At 49.5% G+C, this 19610-nt stretch overlaps 1 protein-coding gene across 1 annotated transcript in view; it reads left to right on the top strand.

Annotated features, from left to right (window-relative positions):
* Nucleotides 1–19610, top strand: part of VPS13D (vacuolar protein sorting 13 homolog D) — a 3263180-nt gene that overhangs the window by 2047134 nt on the left and 1196436 nt on the right. Inside the window, exon 40 of the mRNA XM_069610908.1 lies at nucleotides 19310–19384. Coding sequence (XP_069467009.1) covers nucleotides 19310–19384 — 75 coding nt within the window. The remainder of the gene's footprint in view (nucleotides 1–19309; nucleotides 19385–19610) is intronic.

Genomic DNA, 19610 nt, shown 5'->3' with positions numbered 1-19610 from the left:
TCCTGTATGCGTTCTCGCCGTTGCTACTGCGACTCATCAACCAACTCAGACCGTCCCGGTGCAGGATGATCCTCGTTGCACCGGCGTGGCCGAGGCAGATCTGGTTCCCAGACCTTCTAGACATGTCGGCGACCCCCCCCAGTCAAACTACTGATGCACGCGGACCTCTTCGCCAGAGAAGGAGGTGCCATCCTCCACCACGACCCGGGGTCGCTGAACTTGCAGGCCTTGCTCCTGCAGCACTAGAGTTTGGAGGGTACGATATCCCGGCGGACTGCAAGGAGGTGCTTGCAAAGGCCAGGGCGTCCCCAACTCTCAAGTGCTATGGACACAAATGGAAGAGGTTTTCTGTCTCTGTCTGGTGCCGTGCACAGAAGATTAACCCTCTGCGGATTACGGCCCCTCAAGTGCTGCCGTATCTATTGTCGCTGGGCAACGCAGGGCTAGCTCATGCCTCCATCAAGATACATCTGGCGGCGATTTCCCGCTACACCAGGACGCCGGGGGGATCATCTCTGTGGTCTCATCGCCTGGTGAAGGACTTTATGAAGGGACTGTTCCGATCATTCCTGCCGGTGAAGGCTCCGGCCCCGGCGTGGGAGCTCAACGTGGTGCTGGGCAGGCTCATGGGGCCGCCATTTGAGCCTCTGCATTCGGCACCGTTGAAGTTCCTATCGTGGAAGACAGCGTTTCTTGTGGCCATCACCTCCGCACGACGAGTGGGAGAGATCCAGGCCCTCTCCTGCAGAACACACTACCTGACATTCCACGAGACGAGGGTGGTGCTGAGGACGCACCCCTCCTTCATGCCCAAGATTCCGTCGGACTTCCATCTGAACGAGCCCTTGGTGTTACCCGTTTCCTTCCCGTCGCCGGCCGAGAGGACTTTGCACTCGCTGGATATGGCTAGAGCGCTGAAGTTCTACGTGGACCCCACGAAGAGTTATCGGAAGACATCACAGCTGTTTGTGAACTTTGGGACTGTGAACCAAGGGAAGGCCCTCTCGTAGGCTTCCATTTCCAGATGGCTCTCCGGCTGCATCATACACTGTCACCAGTTGGCAAACCGACCATTGCCCGGCCGTCCGAGAGCCCATTCTACCAGAGCGATCGCTGCTACCACGATGTTCTTGTCTATTGTGCCCCTGCTGGACATCTGCAAGGCTGCTACGTTGAGGTCGACGCACACCTACACGAGATTCTACTGCGTCGACCGGGATTCCAGGGAGGAGTCCAGAGTCGGCCAGGCAGTGCTGCGCAACCTGTTCGCCTGAAGGTGGGCCTGGTGAGGGGGTAAGAGATGCTTAATGTTGAGTTGTATGTAAATGCTTAATGTTGAACCTTGCCACCTCCCATGGTTGTGCATGTGTGTACTGCTATGTATTCTTGTATTCATGAGCATGTGAATCCATGCCAGACCTCATGCTGGAGAAGGAAAAAATTACTAACCTGTAACTGTTGTTCTCCAGCATGGGTCTGGCATGGATTCACATGTGAACCCTCCCTCCTACCCCTCTGTGGCTCTTCTCTTGGTCCTACTACCACTTTACGGTAGACCAAATCTGAAGATGGCTGCCAGAGCAGGGGCTTAGGTAGAGGGCAGTCATTGGCTGGGGGCAGTATGACCCAGAGACCAGTGATTGGTTATTAGGAGAAAGACAGTTCAGAAACAAAAGTGAAACTGATTTTTTCTTTACCAAGGATTCCCAGCCTGACGACGGGGAATATTCATGAGCATGTGAATCCATGCCAGACCCATGCTGGAGAACAACAGTTACAGGTAAGTAACTTGTTCCTTGTTGCCAAAGCCAATAGATAAATATACGTAGGCAATTAAGAACATGAATTGCCTAAAGCAAAAGAAGGCAGTTGAGAATTTCCATGTTTATAAAAACTATTGACCATATTAAAAGGAAGCTCTAAGAGCAAATGGCTTAAACCCACATTGCCAAAGCGAAGGAAGTCGAAAAATTTAACTGAATCTTTATCAGCAGTTGGTTAATGTGAAAGGGGAGAAAGAATGGTAGGAAGGCTGCCCTTATGAAAGAAGATTTTCATAAGAAGTGGAGCTAACCTGCGAAGAGTGTGGCAGTCACACAGGTGTAACAAACAGCACCAGTGTGGTTCTCATTTCCCTTGAAGAGTTTCTTATACTTGATGTTGTGGAGCAAAAGACATTGCTAACCTCTTTTAACTTAATCTTTACCTCAGACATACTTGCCAGTCGTAGTTTATTCTGACCTGGCAGGAGAGTACACCAGGTCAGAGAACGTTGTAGTATTTTGATCTGTTCTGGCAGGAGAGTACATCAGAGCAGAGAGCTTTGTCCTAGTAGGTCTGGCAGGTGAGTGTAACGCTTACCTGAACTCCACGGGGACACTCAATATCTTTGACGCTCTCTGAGGGTTCTTCTTTAGGGTTCAGTGGGAATACGACGTCCTCTGAGGATTCTTCTTTAGGGTTCAGTGGGAATACGACGTCCTCTGAGGATTCTTCTTTAGGTTCGGTGGCAATAACCCCTAAAATGGTACAACAGTAATGTCGCTCTGTGAGAAACTCTATGCTAACAATACTGTCACAATTGCAATTAATGATGAAAACTGGTTGCCTTTTCAATAGGGAAGAACTAATACTCTTTTTACCTGTAGTATATTAATGGTGAGCTCTCCATCCTGCATCTGAGAAGGGGCGCTTGTCCTGAAGAGTTGATGTTGAGTGGATGGAGCTAATTACTAAGGATGAACTAGGATTGATGAATCCCCTCAAATGCCTTAACGGTAAGGAAGGGTCTATGGAATTGAAAAAAAGGAAGAACTCACAAGAAGGCAGTAAACATGTCTTTCAGCTTTTTCACTGGAGTAGAGTGAAGAAAACTCTGTACTGTAGAGATTGAGGAACAATGCGAGTTGTAGAAGCAGGACATATATTCCACAACGTTGTACTGAGGATTAAGAAATATGTGTGTAATCCATGAGGAAAATTCAAGAAGAAATACTGATGAGCTTATACTAACACGTGAAGCATGTAAATTAAATGCTGAGTCTTGTTTATGAACATAATGGTAAATTCAAGTAGGCGAAGACAAGGTACTTCAACTGCAGTTTGAAACTGGAACCTAGAGTGGGTTATTATGGAGCTGCACTGAATAAATTAGACTCTTTCAACTACTTCAAGCTGACTGAGAGCGGTATACAGATGACCGCAAGGCTGACTGAACGTTTTGTGTAATTCGAAACTGTGAAGGCTGTAAGGCTGGCTTCCGTGAAGCGGAGCAATAAATCTTCTTCTAGCATTCAGCGGAGGACAAACACTGCATTACGTGAAGCAGACAATTACTCTTACTTTCTAGAAACGGCAGGGCCGTATGACAATTCCGAATACGGAATTAAACTATTTACAATGAACCTTGAGGAACTAGCATTCTAATTAACATCTCCATAAAGAAAAAATGAAGGCTTTAGAATGAATTGAATTCTACTGCTGCTTACTGACGGAATTGAATGATATAAGATACTTGCTGTTCGGTTGTATGAAGACTCAACGCTGCGTAGACTGGAATACTGACTGCTGAGAGGAATTCAATTACGGAGCGGAATTCAATGACTGGGACTAAGGCAAGGAAAAAGTGACGGAAATATGGGCCAATAACTAAGGACTAAAAATGGAAAATAAAAGGAAACTGAGGGCATACGAAATGATTCTATGGAATACTGAGTTGACAGGACTATTGACAGGATGTGCAGTAAGCGTTGCACTGCTGTGAAGCAGAAACAATGCGAAGCGCGGAACGCACGAAGGGAGGGGCTTAAATAGGGAGTAGAGTACAAAGCATAGAACAACACAGCCACTTACAGGATGTAAACTAGGCGGCCATGTTTGGTAGTCAGGAAGTATTACTTCCTCATTGAGCCCCCACTGAACTGTGTAACTTATGTATGGTCCAAGAGTGATAAACAGATGTCCAAGTCTTTTTGGAGGCTAAACTTGGTACTTCATCCGTGATCATGACAGTCCGTGGACCAGATGGAAGCCATTGAAGCAAGAAGTTGAAGAACCACCAAAGTGTTTTTGTGGGTTATTGAAGCAGAAGTTGAAGAATCAAAGTATTTTATCAAGTTGGAACGAAAAAGAGAATTGAAGTGGAACTTTGTTACAAGACAAGATTTCCTTAACCTTTTTGTAACTATTGAACAAAATCCTACTTCAATCTGGGCAATGGGAATTCACACTGATTAGAAGGAGAAACCATTTTTATGATGTGAATTTAACTGTTATATTTTTTGCTGTTGAACTGCTGTATAATACTGGCATCTTTTGAAAAACAAAGTTGTCTGCCTCACATTTTCTGACCCCTCATCCCCCAGGTGGGCATTTATTCTCGACATCAGCAGTGCCAGTAATCTTGTATTATCGGGCACCCCACACAGTGTGCCAAAAGCCTGCTGAGTTTTGCCCACATCTGAGGCATGGATGTGAATGATCTGGGTGCATCAGATGGGGTGTCATACAGACCAGGTGCAGAATATTAAACTGAATCAGCTTAAATCAGGCATTTCTAGAAACTGCTAACTCGCATGCATATTTTGGTCCATTCTGACTCCTCAAATGTCTCCATGTCCCGTTCCCATTTTTCCTTTATCTTAAGCTGAGGCTAGGTTCTGCTGTCCTGTAGTGCGCAGTATAACTGGGATATGGCATGCCCTTCATTTGCTGTGGCAATGATAGCTTGTAGAATGGGGGTAGTTAGGGGAGTTCCTCTGATATTGTGTCCCGCTTAGTTGCGTAAGCACTGGTCAGTCTTGCATAATTTGGAAACAGACCTTTGGGCATCTGGATTCTCTCTGCTCAGTCATTGACTGGCAACAGAATCCCCCGCCTCAAAGAAGTCTCCCATCGTTCGACAACCCCCCCCCCCCCCCCCCCTCAGTACATTTGAGGTCTCCCATGTCCCTTATGTTCTCCAGCATGGGATCTGGCATGGAGTCACATGCTCATGAATATTCCCCCGTCGTCGGGCTGGGAATCCTCGCTAAAGAAAAAATCAGTTTCAGTTTCGTTTCTGAACTGTCTTTCTTAGTAGTAACCAATCACTGGTCTCTGGGTCATACTGCCCCCAGCCAATGACTGCCCTCTCCCTAAGCCCCTCCCCTGGCAGCCATCCTCAGATTTTTACCGCACGTTCAAGTGTTGGGAGTCCTCGTGCTATAGCTCTCGAGCTTTTACTGCGTTTTGTGACTTTTTCAAAGAGTTTAATCTCATTTTTTCGGTCAATCGAGCCCCAAGCTCCGCCGTTTCTACTTCCAATCAACGGGCACCCGTTTCGGAATTTTCTATATCCCTCAAGGGCGAAGTTTTCGTCGAGCTATGCTTCTTGGAGGATTGCAGAAGACCTTGAGGCCTACCCCGTGACATGGCTCAGGACAAACGAAGCTCGACGCCCGGATCCAAGCTGTTCAGCAACTGCCCTGGATGCGGATTGCAGAATGTCTTCAAGGAGGACGAGCATTCTAGATGCCTCTACTGCCTGCACGAAGACAAAACGCACATGGAGAAGGACTGTGTGTTCTGCAAGAAAATTTCGGAAAGGACCATGAAGGATCAGCGTATCCGCCTCACCATCTGGCTGGAAGGGAAGAGCCCAGCAGTAGGTGAGAAGAAGAAGAGGTCCGAGCGGTCTTCCAAGTCCTTTGAGGGCGCTCTGGCAACAGGGGCCCAACAAAAGGCTAAGCACCGTGAGTCCGCGGGCACCGAGAGCGCCGAACGTCCTCGACTGCCAGGCAGGGCACTCTTTCACCGACGCCATCAACCACGAGCCAACGCTCTGGCTCGAGGAAGAAGAAATCAAAGAGCCCGGGTAAGCTTCTGGAGAAGCCTCGGTCGATCCCGACGGAAACAGCCAAGGGGGAGCGAGGCGGTGACCCCCCCCAAGGTGAAGGCCTCAAGCGCGCCTAAAGTCGTGAAGGCCTTGATTCACCCCGCTAAGGCCTCTATCGAGGGAGTCGTGGTGGCCCTGGCAAAGCCTGTGGAGGCTACCCCATTGGAGGCGACCTCGGGGCCCAGAGTTTCCCTGCCACTGCGGAGGGAATCCTCTTCCCAGCCCATCGATAAGACCCCCGTGAGAACCCCGGTGGAAAAAGAGGGGGTGGGGCGGTGGCCATCACATCACGGACACAGATTCAGCCTCTGAGTAGGAGCTGGATGGAGTCGTGAAGATCCTCAACAAGAAGTTCGAGGAGGTCTGGTCCCACAGGAGGAATCCCGACGAGGCGGACGAAGAGAGCGACGGTGATGCCGACGGGGTTCCCGTGGAGGCGGAGGATTCCACTCCCCAACCGTCACGCCCGTTGCAGCCGGTACCCGAGCCTCAGGACAACTCGGGAGCCATCTTGATGGCCATCCAGGCCTTATGTACGGAGATAAGGACCAGGTTGCCCTTACTCTCAACGGACGATCCAGCGGAACCTGGTCCGTCGGGGAGCCCTCCAAGCAAGCGGAGAAGAGTTCAAACCCCCCCCCCCCGCCCTTCCAGCCTTCGCGGCCCTCACAGCCCTCATCTCCTTCCCCCGATCCTAGGGAGGACACGGGAACGGAGACGGCCACGACGGGGACGGATTGGCGACGACGGTGGTGACGACGGGATGGACCTTCCATCACCACCACCTCCTCGGGCCTCCCCGCCCGACGAATTTGGTTCCTTCCACGCCATGATTGCCAGGGCATTCGAGCTCTTCACGCTCTGCCCCGAAGAACAGAAGAAGGAAGGTTTCCTCCATCAACGGCGTGAAACCAAAATGAAGACGGTTTTCTCGGTCCCGTTACTTGACGACATCTGGGACGAGGGGCTGTTGCTGCTGAAGAACCCGTCCACGACTCCTGCCAAGAGAGACCGGTATGAGAAGTAGTACCGGGTCCCTGATACTGCCCCTCTGTGCCTTAGGGTGCAGCAGACCCTGGATTCGGTCGTCTCGGCGGCAGCCAAGAAGAAGGCGGCAGGGGCTACGGCTTCGTCTTTCACCTTCCACCCCGGACGGCGAAGTGAAGAAGCTGGACGCCATGGGGCGACGTGTCATTTCGTCGGAGACGACGACGATTAAAGCGGCCAACACCTTAGCGATTGTGGCCCGTTACGACAGGGAGCTTTGGTTTAGGATAGCTCCTCTGCTGGACTTCCTCCCGAACGACAAGAGGGTGGAGGCCCTAGAGATCCTGCAGGAGCGTGAGGTGGCGTCGGACCACGCCATACCGATGGCCACGGACATTGCTGACACCGGTTTCCGCCAGTTGGGCAACAGTGTTTGTCTTCGACGGCGTGGTTGGCTCAAGGTGACCGATTTCCGCCAGGATGTGCAAACCAGAGTTTTGACGGGAACAACCTCTTTGGCAAGACAGTGGACGAGTTGCTGCAGGCCATCAAGACCGACACAGAGACGGCTCGGGCCTTGGGGGTTTTGCAATGACCACGGTCGCCCTTTCGGAACTCCGGAGGCAAGCAAGGTGCCTCCAAAGGATTCAGCGGCGGCTCCTTGACGTACCGCGAGGTGGCCCGCTCCTCGTCGCAGGAGGCCTACAGAGGACGCAGCAAGTCAGGAGGATCTCGTCGTCGCCGAGGAGGCCAAGGCGGCAAGGCCGCTGCCAAGCAGGACTGAAGCGCCCATAGCGTCGGGCCCCCACCTGAGCACCCCGGTGGGAGGTCGGCTGGCGAAGTTCGTCAGCATGTGGGAGTCCATCTCCACCGACCGATGGTTGCTGGATGCCCTGGCCCGTGGGCACACACTCGAGTTTCTAAAGAAGTGCCCCCGCATTCCACGCGTGGCCAGGAAGGAAAACCACGTCCCTCAACTGCTGCTGGAAGTAAGGGCGATGCTGAAGAAAGGAGCCATCGAGCTCGTCCCAAAGAAGCTCCGGGGCTCTGGAGTGTACTCACGGTACTTCCTCGTAAGAAAGAAGACCGGCAGTTGACCACCCATCCTGGACCTTCGTTGTTTAAACAAGTACATCAAGGCCCAGAAGTTCCGGATGATTCCCCAGCACGTGCTGGGGCCGCTGGAGGAGGGCGACTTCCAATCGTTGCTGGACTTGGAGGATGCCTACTTTCACATCCCCATTCTAAAAGGACATTGAAAGTATCTCAGATTCGTACTTCTGGGACGGCACTACCAATTCAAGGCCCTTCCGTTCGGATTGAAGTCGGCGCCCAGGGTATTCACCAAGTGCCTAGCACCGGTGGCGGCGCGGCTGCGCCTGCAAGGGATCCACGTCTACCCCTACCTGGACGATTGGCTCATCCAAGCAAAGACCAGAGAACTCGCTGTAGGGCACACAGCGAAGACCGTCCAACTGCTCACGGATCTGGGTTTCTCCATCAACTTCACCAAATCTCACCTAGTTCTGTCGCAGGTCGCACTGTTTCTGGGAGCCAAGCTCGACACAGTAGCGCGACTGGCCTCCCCGGCGGAGGAAAGGACAAAGGCCATCATGGGCAAGGTGCAGCGGCTGTTGGCCATGGATGTGGCCAGGGTGAGGTCCATCAAGTCCCTTCTCGGCATGATGTCCTCGTGCATCTACCTAGTGCGCCTGTGCAGACTGCGGATGTGGCCACTGCAAGAGTTCCTCGACGCCCGGTGGATGCAAGCGGCGGCAGCTTCGAAGACAGTTTCCCACTCAACGAGGCCTTCCGCCAAGCGATCCGGTGGTTGGGCGCCCGCGCGCATCTGGCGGCGGGTGCGAACTTCCAGACCCCGGTGCATCAGGAGACGGTGATGAAGGATGCCTCCCTGGAGGGTGGGGAGCGCACACCAGAGATCTCCACGCAAGAGGCCTTTGGCTCCCAGAGGAGAGGTCACTACATATCAACATCCTAGAGCTCCGAGCCGTGTTCTGGGCTCTCAGATCGTTCCTCCCGTCCCTCAAGGGCAAGCTGGTGAGGATCTTCACTGACAACACCACCACGATGTTCTACATCTGGAAGCAGGGAGGCACCAGATCCCCAGCCCTATCCAAGGAGGCCCAGGATCTGTGGCACTGGGCCATCGGCCAGGGGATGTTTCTGGTGCCCTTCCACCTGGCAGGAATAAAGAACACCATTGCACACTCGCTCAGCAGCGAGCTGCGCTCGTGCCACGAGTGGGAGCTGCGGCAGGATCAAGTGGATCAGCTATTCCAACGATGGGGCAGTCCCCAGATCGACCTATTCATGACGGCAGCGAACACCAAGTGCCAGAGGTTTGCCAGCAGGTTTCCCCAGCCGGGGAGCATGGGCAATGCCTTCTCATTCCCCTGGGACGGCCTGTTCCTGTACGCGTTCCCGCCATTGCCAATGCTGCTGCGACTCATCAACCAACTCAAGAGGTCCCGGTGCAGGATGATCCTTGTCGCACCGGCATGGCCGACACAGATCTGGTTCCCGGACCTTCTGGACTTGTCAGCACCCCCCCAGACCTCCCAGTCAAGCTGTCGACGGACACGGATCTCCTCGCCAGAGAAGGGGGTGCCATTCTCCATCACGACCCAGGGTCACTGAACTTGCAGGCCTGGCTCCTGCAGCACTAGAGTTTGGAGGGTACGATATCCCGGCGGACTGCAAGGAGGTGCTTGCAAAGGCCAGGGCGTTCACAACTCTCAAGTGCTATGGACATAAGTGGAAGAGGTTCTCTGTTTGGTGCGGTGCACAGATTAACCCTCTGCGGATTACGGCCCCTCAAGTGCTTCCGTACTTATTGTCGTTGGCCAAGGCGGGGCTGACCCATGCCTCCATCAAAATCCATCTGGCGGCTATCTCCCGCTGCACCATAACTCTGGGGCGCTCATCTCTGTGGTCCCATCGCTTGGTGAAGGAGTTCATGAAGGGACTGTTCCGATCGTTCCCTCCGGTGAAGGCTCCGGCCCCGGCGTGGGAGCTCAACGTGGTGCTGACCAGGCTCATGGGGCTGCCATTCGAGCCTCTGCATTCTGCACCGTTGGTGTTCCTGTCGTGGAAAACAGTGTTTCTTGTGGCCATCACCTCCGCACGACGAGTGGGAGAGATCCAGGCCCTCCCCTGTAAACCTCCATACCTGCCTTTCCACGAGACGGGGGTGGTGCTGAGGATGCACCCCTCCTTCATGCCCAAGGTGCCGTCGGACTTCCATCTCAACGAGCCCTTGGTGTTACCTGTTTTCTTCCCGTCGCCTTCGTCGCCGGCCGAGAGGATTTTGCACTTGCTGGATGTAGCTAGAGCGCTGAAGTTCTACGCTGACGGCACGAAGAGTTTTCGGAAGACATCACAGCTGTTTGTGAACTTTGGACCTGTGAACCAAGGGAAGGCCCTTTCGAAGGCTTCCATTTCCAGATGGCTCTCCGGCTGCATCATGCACTGTCACCAGTTGGCAAACCGACCGTTGCCCGGCGTGTCCGAGAGCCCATTCGACCAGAGTGATCGCTGCTACCACAGCGTTCCTATCTGGTGTGCCTCTGCTGGACATCTGCACGGCTGCTACGTGGAGGTCAACGCACACCTTCACGAGATTCTACTGCGTCGACCGGGATTCCAGGGAGGAGTCCAGAGTCGGCCAAGCAGTGCTGCGCAACCTGTTCGCCTGAAGGTGGGCCTGGTGAGGAGGTAAGAGATGCTTAATGTTGAGTTGATGAAATGCTTAATGTTGAGCCTTGCCACCTCCCGTGGTTGTGCATGTGTGTACTGCTATGTATTCTTGTATTCATGAGCATGTGTAACAACAGTTACAGGTAAGTAACTTGTTCCTTCTCCAGCATGGGGTCTGGCAAGGATTCACATGCGAACCCTCCCTCCTACCCCTCTGCGGCTCTTCTCTTGGTCCTACTGCCACTTTACGTGCTACCAAATCTGAGGATGACTGCCTGGGGAGGGGCTTAGGGAGAGGGCAGTCATTGGCTGGGGGCACTGTGACCCAGAGACCAGTGATTGGTTACTACTAAGAAAGACAGTTCAGAAACAAAACTGAAACTGATTTTTTCTTTACAGAGGAGTCCCAGCCTGACGACGGGTGGCATGTGAATCCATGCCAGACCCATGCTGGAGAACAACAGTTACAGGTAAGTCACTTGTTCCAGCTCTGCCACTCTGGCGTCAGCCCTCGGGTGTATATCGTGGCTGTATCCCCCCCCCCTGCTCTAACTTGGTGCACACCGTCTTCCATGTCAGCCTGGCCACCTTACTCAGACAGGATGCTTCCTCCCCCCTTGTTTCTCTCCAGAGCAGCTTCATCTCTGTATGGTGCCTCTTGGGTTTCCCCATCAGCTGCTGGTCCATGTCCCCCTCCCCAATTTCCAATCTGGTGGCATGCTGCAATTGTGAATCCAGAAAGTATAGTTCAAAGTCTGGTATCTCCTGCGCAGGGTGGCCAGTGACGCCCTGTGTCGCTTACCTCCCCACAGTAAGTGTGTAATCCTATTGTCCAATCATTTGAAGAAGGGAACCCTAGCTATTTGTGGGATGTTCGTGAATAGATAAAGCAGCCTGGGAAGGATCCGCATTTTACAAATCGCTATTTTGCCCATTATGGACGGAGGTAATTTTTTCAAAAAATGCAATCCGGTCTACTATGACCGTGAGTGCCTTTCCTACATTGTGTTGGAATGTATCTGCCACAGAGTGATGAACTTGAATCCACAAGTAGCAGAAGGAATCCACCTCCCAGTGTTGCCCAACCCACGGCAGGTCCTGCAACAACCTGTCCTTTAGCAAGCCCAGCAGGAACACCAGTGATTTGTCCACGTTCACCTGGAAGCTGGCGAGTGCCATCAAATGATGTAGCACTTCCATCATGTAAGGGACTTGCACTCTGGGTTATGTATGTAGAGCAGGACATTGTCCGTGTACAGGGAGAAAACATGATGCTGACCCTTCACTGCTATCCCTGCATCGCATAATTGTGTTCTTAAAATACTTGCCACTGGCTCCAGTGCAGGGCAAATAAGATGGGGAATAGTGGGCAGCCTTTATGTGTGCATCTTCCCAGTGTGCTTCTTCCCAATTGCCAACTGCTTGATACCACTTTGCCATTTTTACCGTCGCTTGAGGTTTCTGGTAGGGCAGTCTGATCCACCTCATCATGCTCGGGCCTAGTCCATTCCTCTCAGGGACACTGAAAAAGCCAATCCCAGTTTACTGAGTCAAAGGCATGTACTGCACCAGGGAGTCTACCGCTAGTTCCTCCTCAGCCCCCTGTACCTTTTCTATAATGTATTGGAGCCTTCTGATGTTCATCATTGTGTTTCTGCCCCATACAAAGCCACACTGATCTCGATGGATCAGTCAGGAGGGCTCTTTTAGGAGCCTAGTTGCCAACACTTCCCCCAGTATTTTGGTGTCTATATTGAGTAATGAGATGGGGCGGTATGACCCACTTTGCCACAGCTACCTCCCCCGCTTCAACAACACGATAATAATTGCTTCTTTCATGGATGCCAGGAGGCTCCTTCCCTGAAAAGCTGTGTCGTAAAGCTGTCCGAGTCGAGGGACGAGCAGATCAGAGTATAGTTTGTATAATTCTGCTGGGAGGCCACCACTTACTGGCGTTTTCCCATTCCCAAGAGACTTTATCACTGCTTTAATTTCATCCTCCGTCAGGGGTTCTTCTAACTTGTACACTGCCTCTGCACCCAACCGAGGAAGAGAAGCTTGATCCATCAGGTCCTCCATGTTGGTGGTGTTCAGGGGGGGCCCTACTATCATGTAGCTGTTCATAGTACCTCGGAAAGATTGTATTTGTGCCCTCCTGTGTTCTGATCAGGTTCTCGTCCCCAGTTTCAATCTGCGTTATCAGTCCCTGTGCCTGTTCCCATCTAAGGAGCCAGGCCAGGAGTCGTCCCACTTTGTCCCCCTACCTGTGAATCCTCGCTATTTGCTGTCTGGAAGGGAATCCCACCCGCTATCCTAGTCAGGACTCATCCGGTGTAGGATGAGTAGGTCATGCCATGCACCGCTCCTTCTCCAATTCCGTTCTGTTTAATTGTGTATCTGCACCCTCCATCTCTTAAGAAACCTCAGTACCTCTCGACATTTATCAAGCCGTCCCAGCTCTCTCACATTCCACGTGCGAACCATCAATGATCCCATTGTTCTGGCTGGGAGTCCCTTCCCCTTTTCCCTGCAGCACTCCATACGTTCCGACATAGCATGCAACTCTGATCTGAAATCCACCACCCGCCTCCTGCCCCCTTGAACTCCTCACCCCCTCCCTACCATAACAACCCCTGAAAGATCAACAAATAACCTCAGTAACTCCTGAAAAATCAAATTAGAATACCTGCAGCGTATGCACCCTGCAGGGGTCCGCTTCTCTGTCAGAAGCGGCAAACCCTATGCTCCTGCTAGGGGTGCACAGTCATGCGCAGACCCGTAGGGGGTGCAAATCCTCTGTGTGTGCGCTCAGGGGTCCTTAACTGCAAGAACATTTAGAAATCAAGCTCCTAGGCATCCCCCCGCCTATGTCTGCGCTGCAGCAATCCCTCCTTGCCTCCAAAGGTATAGTCTTGCAACATCCTTGTAGATCTGCGTGCAGGACTGATACTCCCGGTTGACGGGATAAGACCCCCCCACCCCCCAAAGTCTCAGCCAACACCTCAGTTGGTTAACCTTCCTCATGTAACTGAAGGGTCCCATCCTCTGCCACTGTAACCCTGCTCGACTCAGCTCATTCGTTGGGAACCCATCTCTCTCCTGCCACTGGGGTTTGGGTGAGTTCCCTTCTGCTAGGGTGTCTGCCCTGTCTTCGCCTAGATGAACTCATTGACTAGCTGCCTTCAGTTTCCCGCCATTCCCATGCTTCTTATGGGGAATTGCAGAATTGCATAACCAATGGCGGTCGCCCTTAATCATTCTAAGCATTGTGGGGTACAGCAGCATGTAACCTACTTCATTGTCTCTTAGAACCCGCTGGATTTCTTCAAAACTTTGCTGCTGTTGCTGTACTTGCCTCCTACAGTCGGGGAATACCATGATCGTGAAATTTGAAAATCTGATCGGGGGCTTCCTCCTGGCTGCTTGCAAAGGTACATCGCAATACTTTATTCTGGCCACAACTGGTATGGGCCGGGCTCCTGGCGCCGGTCTCTGTGCTTGGCACCCTATGGGCTTGCTCCACAACGAACCATTGCGAGAGGCCCTTCCCGCCCAGGTCTTCTGGCAGCCACTTATCCAGGAAGAGTTCCATGGAGTATCCTTCCGCAGTGTCAGGGATGCCGACTATCTGTACGTTCTCCAGCATGGGGTCTGGCATAGATTCACAAGCTCATGAATATTCCCTGTCATCAGGCTGGGAATCTTCGGTAAAAAATAGCTTCACTTTCACTTAAAAACTGTATTTCTCCTCTACCAATCACTGTCCTCTGTATCACTCTGCCCCCAGCCGATGACATTCCTCTCCCTAAGCCCCTCCTCTGGCAGCCATCTCAGATTTTGAGTGCACTCATCAGTGTTGGGAGTCCTCGAGTTTGCTCTCTGAGCTATTTCTACGTTTTTTTCATGTTTCAGATGGAAAAGTTAGATATTTTTTTTTAATGTTTTTAATTTTTCTTCTAAGAAGTCTGTGTGCTCTTTGCATCATCTGTCAACAGCGTGGACCCGTTGTCGGTGAAGTTCCACGCCCCTCAACGGTGAAGATTGTCGAAGATTCTAGAAAGCGCTTGGGCCTACTTTACGCCCTTCCGACCATGACGGAGGAGGAGGAGGGAAGGTCCCTCTTCAGGTACTGCACCAAATGTGGGCTATGGAATGTGTTTGTGGAGGACAAGCACCTCCAATGCCTTACTGCTTGCACCCGGACCACAAGGAGGCAGAGTGTGAGATATGCCTCCCCTTCCTCTCACAGTTCTCTTATGCTTTGGGAGTCTTTCTAAAATGAGCTATCTTTGGGAAGAAGGAATCCATTATAAGAAATAGTTACATTTGGTAATGTTCTTTCTCAAACATCAGTCCTCCCCCCCCACCCAGTAGATTCCTCATCACGATCCCACTGTTGCCTCCTTGACTGCCTGTATTTTATGGCATTTCTGCATTTCCTAACCCTCTTGAGTGTGGATAAAACTTGGTAGACCTGAGGTCCAGGTGCACAGCTAGCTTTATATGTACCACCCATGACGACATATCTCAATTATTGGGCACCAACGCAACACTGTGAAGCTGATCCAGAGCCGCAATGCATTCACCTTGTAGATGATAAAATGCTGACATCAGACCTGTGTCATGATGATATTTTTAAAATATAGAATATGTGCAAAAAAGGGCAAATCCATCAGAATGAACATTACTGAAGGTAATTTTTTTTTTCCGGGGGTTTCTAAGGGGACTCTGCTTCTAATCTAGTATAGCTAAAAGTATCAGAATAGACCCACAGTACTTTCAGTAAGGAAGAAGCCACAAAATGCTCCATCCAGGTAACGTAAGACAATAATACTAGTTACAAAGCCAGTTTAATTCTATCAGTGGTCTTATGCTTAATATCATAGCTGTCTGTTAAAAATGATATCTGCTTTTAAGGTGTGTTACTTTCTTGTGCCACCAGTTAGTAATAGTTTTATTTTCTTCATTGGTTTACAACAAGTCTGTCAGTTTATCCTAGGTGAGCCCGATGTTTTTGCATACCAACTTAACATCATGGAATGATGTGATTAGCTTTGGAAGATGTTTTGTGGCCTAGTTTTCTTATCACATTATGCAATTTAATGTAATTGTCATTTGTATAACGCTTTTCACCATTGGTATGGTCCCAACAAGCTGTAGGTTGAACGCCCTTGGGGGACCGAAGTCCAGGTATGGGAAATTAGTCAGAGAATTATAGAATGCTTGTGTACATTTTAGCCAATACGAAGGTAGATAGGGATGGCCAAGTTCCTGCTAGTCACCCATGTCGAGCAGGCATGTGGATGGGTGCAGAGAGGTAGTATGGAGAGTATGCGAAAGCAGGACAATCATTATGTTTGCAGCTAGACCAACATTTTATCGTGGGGGATAGCTGTCTTCTAATGGCAGAGGTGTTGTGTAGTGTGTTTTAGAGTAGTACATGATAGCAGATGCATGAGGGTGGGTGCCTGTGCCTTCAGCTAGTATCCATAGTCGTGGAGTGTTATACGTACCTGTGTGTCCTTGCTGGTTCTTGGTTGGGTAGATGCAGCTGGATTTAGAAGGAGGAGATTCCTCTAGATGCAAATAGAATGGCTGGCCTAAATATGAATCTCAATGCTATACGTTGGCTACCTTCAAAACTTAATCTAAATGCAATATATTAATTAAATGCCATAACCAAGGTCTATGATACTCTAGCCAATGTTACAATGTTTAAACACAAAGTGGAGTCTTATGTTCTCTTGCCCTTATTTAATATGAACTTCTGTGTGAATAGGGTCTTGTGGTTGCAGGATCAACAGACAACGCAAGAATCAGAAATGGAAGATTCTCTGCCTTTATGAGTCAGAATTTGTGCAAATTATGCCCATAGGTTCTCTGGGGATCAAACTAGAACTGGCCCACATTGCTATGGTCCTGATGCAGGGAGGGAACAACTCAAGGTGTCTCAAAACCCTAACATGGGCAATATTATATTCCAGAGTTCCCTCACCAAACAGTCCTGGTTCTAGGGTTGTTGTGCACTGCTCACTTCTTGGAAATGTTGGTCAAAGGAATAGAACCCAGCCTGCTTCTGGGCAATCTCAGTCACAGTGATAAGGGATGATGCTTGATTCTGGACTCTCCTACTTGCAAGTATTTTTTCCTTGTTGCCAGGTTAGATACTCTCATCTGTTTGCAGCAGTTCATTCCTTCTGGACATTCAAGAATACCGTTTGCCACATGCCTTCCAGTAAATGTTGCTTTGTCCTTGCTTAGTGTTTTTGTTAGGCTGTGATGTTGACGTTCTCCTGGGCTAGTGATAGACCGCCTTCTTAATGTGTTTTTTAGGTTTTGGCTAAACCGTTTTGAAGCCCCTAGCTTTTTTGATACAAGGAACCTATATGTGTAGCAGTTTTTCCAGGTACACATATTCTCTTCTTCACTCCTATTCGCCAAAAGCATTCTCCTTTTCTCCCCGGTTTGGAGTTGTGGGTGCTTTTATAACTTTCTTTATTGATTTGATCCAAAATGATTGATAGGTTATTCCTTTGTTTCTCTTTTCTCTCAGTATGGGATTGGTTATTCCCACTTTTTGTTTGTTGTTTTCCCTCTTGTCCGGGTCATCAGCTGCAGCTGGTAATTTTTTCGATAGCTCAGGAGCAATGTGCTCGCCTTGAAAGCAAAAAGACATTGAGCAACACGACACGGAGCAACACATGTTCGATCCCCAGGTCCACGCTTAGAAACCTCTGGGCATTAAGTGCGTTATAAATAACCTATCATAACATATCATACGCACAATTCACACCAAATAATCCTGATGCTGATACTGACGAGGGTTCAAATCTTGCTTCTGCCATTTTAAAGTCAGGTGGAAAGGATTTGGGGATTCTCCTGTGTTCCCCAAACCACTCTTCAGCGTAGTGGTAGATGGCAAAGATTTAGAAACCACTTATTGCTCATCACTCGCGAGCAACGCTGGGACTGCATTGTGGTCACAAGGGAACTAGCCTGGTCTGCATATGGTCTTTCCCCTTCTGTAATGGCTTGGCAGAAGAACAATGGTCTGGAGGGTTGCCCAGAGCAATGCCAGAGGTTAAGATGAATTCTAAACCTTCGAGCCATCCCCTCTTGGTTTTTGCTCACAAGAAGAAGCAAGAAGCTGGTGAGTGTAGTCATGCTTCCTGACTCAAACTTTCCAAAAGGTTTATTACAGTTGAAACGGAATAACTGAGGACATGTTGGTTGACAAAGGGCTTACTTTACCTAGATGGCCGATGTGTACGTTGGAGATTTTGAACACATTCTGCTTTTGGGGGCAAGAAACACAAGCGAATCCCTCATTTAACGCCACTAGGTAGCACATTGTTCAGTCGGCAGGCGTCCCTGGTTTCCAGAGCTGCTCCATAGCCAGAAAGAAGGGTTGTGTCAGCTTCTACATCTTCCTAAAATACATCGAGTCTTGTACAATCCTGATGGTGAAACTCAAAACATTTGAAATAGTAGTGCGCATAAGGTGAGTTATAAAAGGACAAATATCATGAAGAAAAAAGTCAGCGGCTTATATGAAAAACATGATGATAAAAAAAGACTTTAGTTTAGTTTGTTTATTTGTAAAGCGCTACCTAACCCTCGGGTAACTGGGTGCTAATTCTTTAAGTTCAACAGTGGTTACAGATTGTTGAACATACTAGCATGTGAATATGATACATTACAGTGTGGTTCGTAGGACCTGGTTACAGAGTGTTCCAGGCAGAAGCATGGTAGATTATGGCAGACCAGGTTACAGTTTGGTTCGCCGCAAGCATAACATACATTTGAGTTAGGAAGCATATAATAGGTTAGGTTACAAATGCATAAGTAAGGTAATGGACCCGTTGGGTATAGTTAAGTGCTTTAGCCTGATTATTGTTGGGAGCTAAGCAGTTACTTGACTTTGGCTCTAAATGACCAGAATGAAGTGTCGGCTCTTATTGTCATGGGAAGTGCATTCCACTGTTTGGCTGCCTGTACAGGGAAGCTTACTCCCCCAGCTGTTTTCAGGTTAAACTTTGGTATATTGAGTTGGTGAAGGTAAGGTGATCTGGTTGGTCTGGTGGAGTTCTGTCTCGGAAATTTGGCTGAGAGGTAGCATGGGGCAGTCAGGTATAGGCATTTATGAGTAATGACCAACGGCCGTAGTTTAATTCTATCACGGATGGGGAGCCAGTGGGATTCCTTTCTGAGTGTAGAGATGTGGGCCTTGCGTGGAAGATTGAGAGCACAGCGGAGGGCATTATTTTGGATTATCTGTAGTCTATTCAGGTTATTGTTTGTGGAACCAAGGAATAGGGTGCTAAAATAGTCCAACTTGGATAGTATGAGGGCTCTAGCCAGTGTAAGGCAGCTGTTGGTGGATAAGAACTTTAAAATATATTATCTGTCATGTAGTCAATAAAATGCTTGTAACATGTTGCTTGAATACAGTATTTTTATACAAGAAACCAATAACAGTGGTAGAAATACACTTGCACCCAAGATAATGTAATTATGAATTGGAATTTGCAGTAGAAAAAGCATTGTTTGATGTCTTTCACTGTGTGTTCCTCAAGTTATGGTTGCATTTAACAACCTGATTAGGTGTTTATTTTGATTTGAAAGAAGTGCATTGTTCACTGCATGGTGCTTGGTGTTTGTGTACAGCATTGTTTGCCAATATTCATGCCTTTCTTCTTAGGTGCTAACTTTGTCTTACCTATCTTTCAGGCCTTCCCCTCTCCTACCTTAGAACTAGAAGCACAGCCAGTCTGACTAACCTAGAACATCATATATTTGCTAGAGGTACAGTACTTAACTGAAAGAAACATTTTATTTTGATTGTAGTTTCAACCATGTGATCGCAGCATGACTGTCATCCAGAAGTTTCTGGAATGTTCTTGTTTTAAAAATTAAATGATTCAACATATAGCCTATCGCATGCTAGAAAATGTTCCACAAATTGCACCAATGGACAGAATATACCTTAGCTGGTGTGTACGCACCTGTGGGCAAGCCTCTGTTAAAATCT

This window comes from Ambystoma mexicanum, chromosome 8 (genome assembly GCF_040938575.1).
Source record: "Ambystoma mexicanum isolate Mex_15411 chromosome 8, UKY_AmexF1_1, whole genome shotgun sequence".
NCBI lineage: Eukaryota > Metazoa > Chordata > Amphibia > Caudata > Ambystomatidae > Ambystoma > Ambystoma mexicanum.
The sequence above is the reverse complement of the archived record's forward strand: the minus strand, read 5'-3'. Positions and strand labels throughout refer to the sequence as shown.